General features: G+C 40.9%; 1 protein-coding gene across 1 annotated transcript; it reads right to left on the reverse strand.

Moving 5' to 3' along the window:
- Window positions 1-252: 252 nt before the first annotated feature.
- LOC117443750 (GTPase IMAP family member 9-like) lies at window positions 253-5,184 on the reverse strand. The gene is made up of 2 exons (XM_034079641.2): window positions 5,099-5,184; window positions 253-1,918 (listed from the first exon to the last, which is right to left on the reverse strand). The coding sequence occupies exons 1-2, from the start codon at window positions 5,121-5,123 to the stop codon at window positions 1,011-1,013; spliced, it is 933 nt and encodes a 310-aa protein (XP_033935532.1). The 5' UTR covers window positions 5,124-5,184; the 3' UTR covers window positions 253-1,010.
- Between the last annotated feature and the right edge of the window lie 1,679 nt (window positions 5,185-6,863).

Below are 6,863 nucleotides of genomic sequence, written 5' to 3' on the forward strand. Positions count from 1 at the left end.
AGTTGAACCCCCATGCTTGGATCAAGCTGGATCAGCAAGGTCTGACTTCTACTAACTTCTGGTGAACCTGGTTTAATAAACCAGCTGTTTTAAGGTACATGTCTGTCATGAGGCGTGGCGCTAACTGAGTGTGAGGCAGTTGTGCAGTCTTACCTAAAAGCAGGAGAGGACGACGTGCAGTTGTTTTCGGTTCTCCCAATCCAAATGGGTGGGATGGTTTTATTTTGAGAAATGGTTCACAAATATACAGGGTTTATAATGTATGCCTTTATTCTATATTCTCGTTACAATGTGACAAATATTCCTTATGATTTAGGACTTCCCTCCAAGGTCATCATTTATTCTCATATTTATTTTACATCTTCCGGTCCGTTACCAAGGGTTGTATGTAGTCTTATGTGTGCCAAATAAAACATGACAACACACATCATTCAGTTAAAGGTGGGGTAGGTAATTTTGGAGAAACCGGCTCCAGTGCGCTAGAATTTGAAAATACACAACCGGAAAATATCTGCCACTTCCTTACAGAGCCCCTCCTCCAACACACACGGACGCGCACATGACCACTGAGGGCACGAGATAAGTTTGTGCCCAGATGGAAGGCTGACAGGCAGGTAGGCCATCCAGTTACTTTAGCCGGCTCAGATGATTGGTCGTGCTTTTTACAGCGCCACGGCTTCAACAGATGATATTTATTAATGGATTTGTTGTGAAAGCACTTCAGATATTCATTGCTATCGGGATGTTAAGAGCATTCCATGGAATATAACAACAAGTGTACCTCGAGCCGGTTTCTCAAACTTACCTACCCCACCTTTAATACCAATTAGTTAGACACCACTTAAATACCTTTTTACTTGAAAATCCCACAAGGTTATTAACACAACTTGATTAACCAATATTACTTTAAGTCACTCTAAACAAGAACATCCAAAAAGTGAGGATAAGGATGTGCAAAGAATCAGACAGTCAAAGGTTTGGTAGATCTGCTGCAGTCCAGCAGCAGAAGGTCAGAGGCTCTCTCGTGCAAACCAGCTGACGTTAGTTATTCTTTTAAAAATAAATGACTTCTCAGTCTCTCTTCTGGCCTTTTCTTCCTCCTCTTTTCTAATTCTCCTTTTTTCCTCCTTAATCTCCCTATCACGACCTTCTATTATCTCATAGAACTTCTCCTTATCAGCTTTCAACTCCTTCATTCTATCCTCGTACAGTTTTGCTATTTTGTTTTCCAGTGCCTCCATCCGTTTGCATATTTCCTCTTCTCTCTTTGTAAGGATTCTCCGTGTTTCCGCCTCTATGAACCTCTCTGCCTTCTGGAACATGTCATTGGTGTAATGGCTTCCTCCGTTCTTCTCTGCTATATTTCTGATCTTGCCGAGCAGCCCTCTGACCTGAGAACGATCCTCCTCCTCATTATTGAAGACGTGGTACTGGCCGTGACATTTCCCCACAAGTTCCTGCAGATCTTCACTTTCCTTCAGGAACTCTTCGATAGGTTTCCCTTTGAGCAGGTCACCGTGGGTAAAGAGAACCATGCTGTATCTGTCTGCATCTTTTCCAAAGACTTCCTGAATCTTCTGCACCGTCTGCTTTTCTTCATCGTTGAATCTGCCCAGTCTGATGACGACCAGGAAGACGTGGGGTCCAGGAGAAGCATATTTAATGCTCTGGTTAATACTGCCTCTGGTCTTCTCTTCATCAACCTTGGTGTCAAACAGACCCGGAGTGTCAATGACAGCAACTCTCTGTTCCTCCACTTCACCAAAGGCCTTCGCACAGGTAACCGTCAGAGAATCAGCAGAGAACTTTGATTCAAAGAACTCTTTTCCCAGAATGGTGTTTCCTGTGGCGCTCTTCCCAACTCCGGTCTTCCCCACCATCACAATCCGGAGCTCAGCATTATTGTGTGTGTTCGATTCTGATGGGGGAAAACACAACATATATTTTAAGTGCTTTTAGTACTCATATCTTAAGTTAATGATAACAATGGCAAGTGGGAAGAAGCTGTTCTGTTTTCTCCTAGTTGTACAGGTGACTGCATGTTGGTCCGTTAAAAACATTTAAGACTGTAAGTTGCATCATTTGGCTAGCCCTTAATATTATTATTTGTTCTTAAATGTAGAATATGTAATTTGTCCCTGGGGTCTCTCAATCTAAACATTACCAAAAGAAGGAGTTTAGTGGCGTTATAAATAAAATCAGTAAAATACTGAATAACGACTGACAGTGGAGGCTTTAAGCCGATGCTTCCACCAACGTATGGTACACTTGTTCCTCTGATACTATCCAGTTCGTACGTTATCAAAGGATCTGTTTCTCCTAGTGGAAGCAGGAAGGTGGGTCTTTGAGCCAAAGGCTAAGCTCTGCATGTTTCCCGGCGTCTGATTACTAAAGGTTTGAAGTTAAAAAGGCACATACGATCATTCATATTTCATTCTAAAAAACAGTAAATGAAAGGGACTGCAATCCTTTGGTGAGGAGCTAGGAGGAACCCTCAGGAGCATTTTTGCATTTATTCGAGTAAAAAGTGTTTTGATGCTGTTGGAATGATTTCAGATTTGATGTGAATAGAGAAATAAAACAGGCTTTTAATGCTGACAGAGCCTATACCGATTAGACTGGTTTTAATAAAGGACTTGCTGAAAAGTAAACAGGAGAAATATCACAGATCATGAATAGAACAATTACTTCTACTGTATGAAGACAATTGTTTGTGCTCTTTTTTGTTGACATCTACATTTGAAACATACCTTTAACTAGATCTTAAATCAGAAGACAAATGTATACAATACATTAGAGCAGGGGTCGGCAACAGGCGGACCGCGGTCCGGATCCGGACCCAGACGCTGACCTATACGGACCCGGAGCTATAATCAATACATTAATAGGGGATTTTTCGGCGCCTCCCGCTTTTTTAGCGCTGATTTGGGTGACTTGTGTAATTCATGGAGAACCGAAGAGTTTTCGTTTTGAGGGTGGGGGGGGGGGGGGGGGGGGAGTCCGTCCGTCCGTCCGTCATTCTGACTGACGGACAACTTCTCACTTCAAAAAAGAATAAGAAATCTAGACCGCAAAAATAATTAAACAAGCGAGTACCTGTTTTTCCTGGCCAAGGACAGGTTCCTTGAACACAACACGAGCGTAACGTGTCTTCACGTGGTATATGTTTCGTCTGAAAGGAGTGCTGACAGAGAGCACCGGAACGCCGCTCCAGCCCTTAAAATATTGCAATACCCATAAGGAGCCGTACACATGCCGCAGTGTTTGCGTGGCTGTGTCTTTAGTTGTAAGCACAGTGGCGATCTGTTGTTATTAGCATCTGGTTAGCTAGCTATGCTAACGAATTTAAAGCGCTTTTCTACAACCAGGTGGAAGAGAGCTCTCTCCTGAGAGGCTCAAATAACCTCAGCTCAGTGAGGTTAAGGCACACCTTGATATGATCATTATAGTTATTAATGAGACTAAATGAAAAACAGGTATAAAATACTATATGACAGTAACAAAAAAGTTGTTAAAAATAACAATAATAGAGTTTAAAAGGGGAGTGATTTGTAAAATATCCAAAAAGAAAAATATGCTTACAGTTCTGTTTCATATGGGTGTTGAGAGATGGATCCATAGATCTCTTAATGTTGCTCTCAAAGTGCACCAGATTGATGCTTTTAACTTCAACATTTAAAAAAAAAAAAAAATAATCTTCCCGGGGGAGCATACACCCGGACCCCCCTAGAGGAGGTTAGGTCCCCCCCCACTTAAATCATGTTCACATGGATAGGATACTAAATACATTTGCCCACATCTTGTGTCCATATCTGTGTTGGTGGTCATGTCACACCGTGCACGTGCATGCATGCGTGAGTCATGGTGAGATATCTGGATTCAGAGGTTGCTTTTTCTTTGCACAGCATGAAAGAAAGGCCAAATTAATGGGCTGTGATTTTAGTTTTTTCAAGCAGAGGTTGAGTTCAATAATTTGTACGACCCTCGGAGGATGTTGTAAAAATTGAAATGAAAAAGGTTCCCCACCCCTGCTGTAAATAATCATAAAAACCCTTGATTTTTAACTTAACATCTCTGTCTCCTATTGATCTGAGTATATTATAAAGAATAGCCAGTTCATTGAAGTATTATAGCGCAGGCCTTTGTCAGATGGTATATTACGCTGTTTTTTTTCTACTTCGAATAGTTCTCTCTTTTTTCACCATACCTGTGTTTCATCCCTGTAACCAATGAGCACCTGCATGTGTGAGAGAATGGCCCTGACACCATTTCAGCCCAGATCTAAACTCCTGGCAGGACAAGCTCAAGCTCAATTCTCTCACTGAACAGAACAAAGTGAGTGAGGGACAGAAAGAGAAACTGTTCAGTTGTTATGATGTAAAGACTGATATGTTCTATAATCGTCTGAAACTGTTAAGTCATGATGTGAAACAGTTAACAAAGAGAAAGGGAAACTCAAGCTGCTGCTACACTTTATTTTATTTATCTAAAATTAAGCACTTTTAAGATGCACACATTTTCAAAAGATATTTTATTTATTTTCTCTATTTTATTTTTAAATGCAGCCCGAGAGGAACATTACACATATCCACAGTATTTAAGTAATGTTAATTGACAATAAATTGTTGTTTTTGAATTGTACTTTCTTTATTTGATTGGCAGTCAGTTGTTGATGACATGCAGACGTTGATAAAGCTACAGGTCACTTCAATTTATATCACACTAATTCATAAGGCAACTTAGACATTTTGATGTTCCGGACCTTTGCATGGGGACATTTTCTCTAACTGGACCTCGTTGAATTTTAGTTGAAGACCCCTGCATTAGAGTGATGATCTTGAGTTTAACCTCTCATCAGTGTTCACTCCGGTGTGAAACTGCAGTAAGTATCAGATCAGCTGCAGCGTTCAATCAGTAACTGATATACAACAAGAGCAATCAAACTGGAGTAGTGCTCCAGTGCTGCCATACTGCCCGCCCAGCAGAACCTTCTCAGATGAAGTTCACAAGGCATTTGGTTTTAAAAAATAATTCTGAAAGATCCACCCCGTGCCGATAAAACAACAATCAACAGCATGAATACAGTTTAGTAACTTACCATTTGGGGCATGTGTGCTGGCCATAGTCCTCTGGAGGGAGGAGCTGGTCTGCTGCTCAGCTGAGGAAGTGAAGTTAGTCTGCAACAACACCTCCTTAAATACAGACTTCATGCAGCTAACCACACGCACGCACGCACGCACGCACGCACGCACGCACGCACGCACGCACGCACGCACGCACGCACACACACACACACACACACACACACACACACACACACACACACACACACACACACACACACACACACACACACACACACACACACTGCTGACATCACAGTCTGAAGTCCAGCTCCAGTGGGATGATTCATAGATTAAAAAGTATCAAATCCTTACTTGGCTTTTTTTATTGAACAGACTATATATTTTAAATGTAAGAGGCATGAATATTCACCTATTTCAAGAGTGACATTTTAAGTGGACTGCATTTATATAGCGCTTGTCCAGTCTTTGGGAGCCCTCAATGTGCTTTACATATTCAAGTCAGCTTTCACACATTCAACGCTTTATTCGTCCCAGATTTGAATATTATTTAATTCACAGCAGCAGTGTTGTCAAGCATTTGTTGTCACGAGTTAAACATATTTAAAATATACAATGAGACGGCAAGTTCCTAAATATTCACAATGGAAAGGACATATATCACTAGAGTATATACATAATATATAATATAATGAAAATATGGAATACTATGAGTACTTTACAATATACAGTCTCACTAACGTACAGGAATATATATAAATATACTACAGGCACATATCGGTATTGGATTATATATGCATACATTTAAACGGACCATCTCTATGTTTTTACTGCCATCTTTTCCCCACTAGGTTTCACATTCATATTATATAATTGTGTTTCACCTTTTCTTCAATGATTGACTGAAATGATTCTAACCCTTGAAAGTTCCATATAATTTCATTGATTGCTTTTAGATACCTGCCCTCAGTAAACGCTGCTCCACCCTCCCTTCAGCATTTATAAGAAATGCCTTCTGTTCTTCTAAATGCCACAGAAACCTGCTGACTGTGGTCAGCACTATGAACTCTAGCTCTCAGTCTCAGTTCATAACAGGATGTCAGGTTATGCTGCAATCACAAGCTTGGAAACTTTCAAAACCTTCATCAGGGCTTTGAAATGAAACACTTGTTCTGCTACAGCAGCCTGAACGTTGTCAAAGTGTTTTCAAAAGAAACATGGACAGGCTGATTCAGCATACAACATAATGGTGATTAAACTGACCATCTTCATTTTTTACTGCCATTTATTTCCCCTCTAGCTTTTTTACAGATAGATGATATGATTGTATTTCACCTCTTATTCAATGATTGACTGAAATGATTCTAACCCTAGAAAGTCCCATATCATTTGATTGATTGCATCTAGATAACTGCCCTCAGTAAACCCTGCTCACCCATGCTGAAGCATTCTTCTAAATGCCACAAAAACTCAGGCGCCCAGAGTTGAAAACTTTTGGAACGGAGCAACGCGCTCCGCTTTTCATGTGACGAGCAACAACCAATCACAGCAGAGAGATATCTTCATTTCCATAAACATAAGTGTGCAGAAAAGATGGAGGGGAAGTTAATTTAAGTACATTTCAGCGCAGGTTTATCGTTAACCTGACTTTTTGATCTGTCACACACACACACATGCACGCACACCACACACTCACGCACACACCCTCTCTCACACACACACACACACACACACACACACACACACACACACACACACACACACACACACACACACACA

This window comes from Pseudochaenichthys georgianus, unplaced genomic scaffold, assembly GCF_902827115.2.
Source record: "Pseudochaenichthys georgianus unplaced genomic scaffold, fPseGeo1.2 scaffold_676_arrow_ctg1, whole genome shotgun sequence".
In the NCBI taxonomy this organism is placed as follows: Eukaryota; Metazoa; Chordata; class Actinopteri; order Perciformes; family Channichthyidae; genus Pseudochaenichthys; species Pseudochaenichthys georgianus.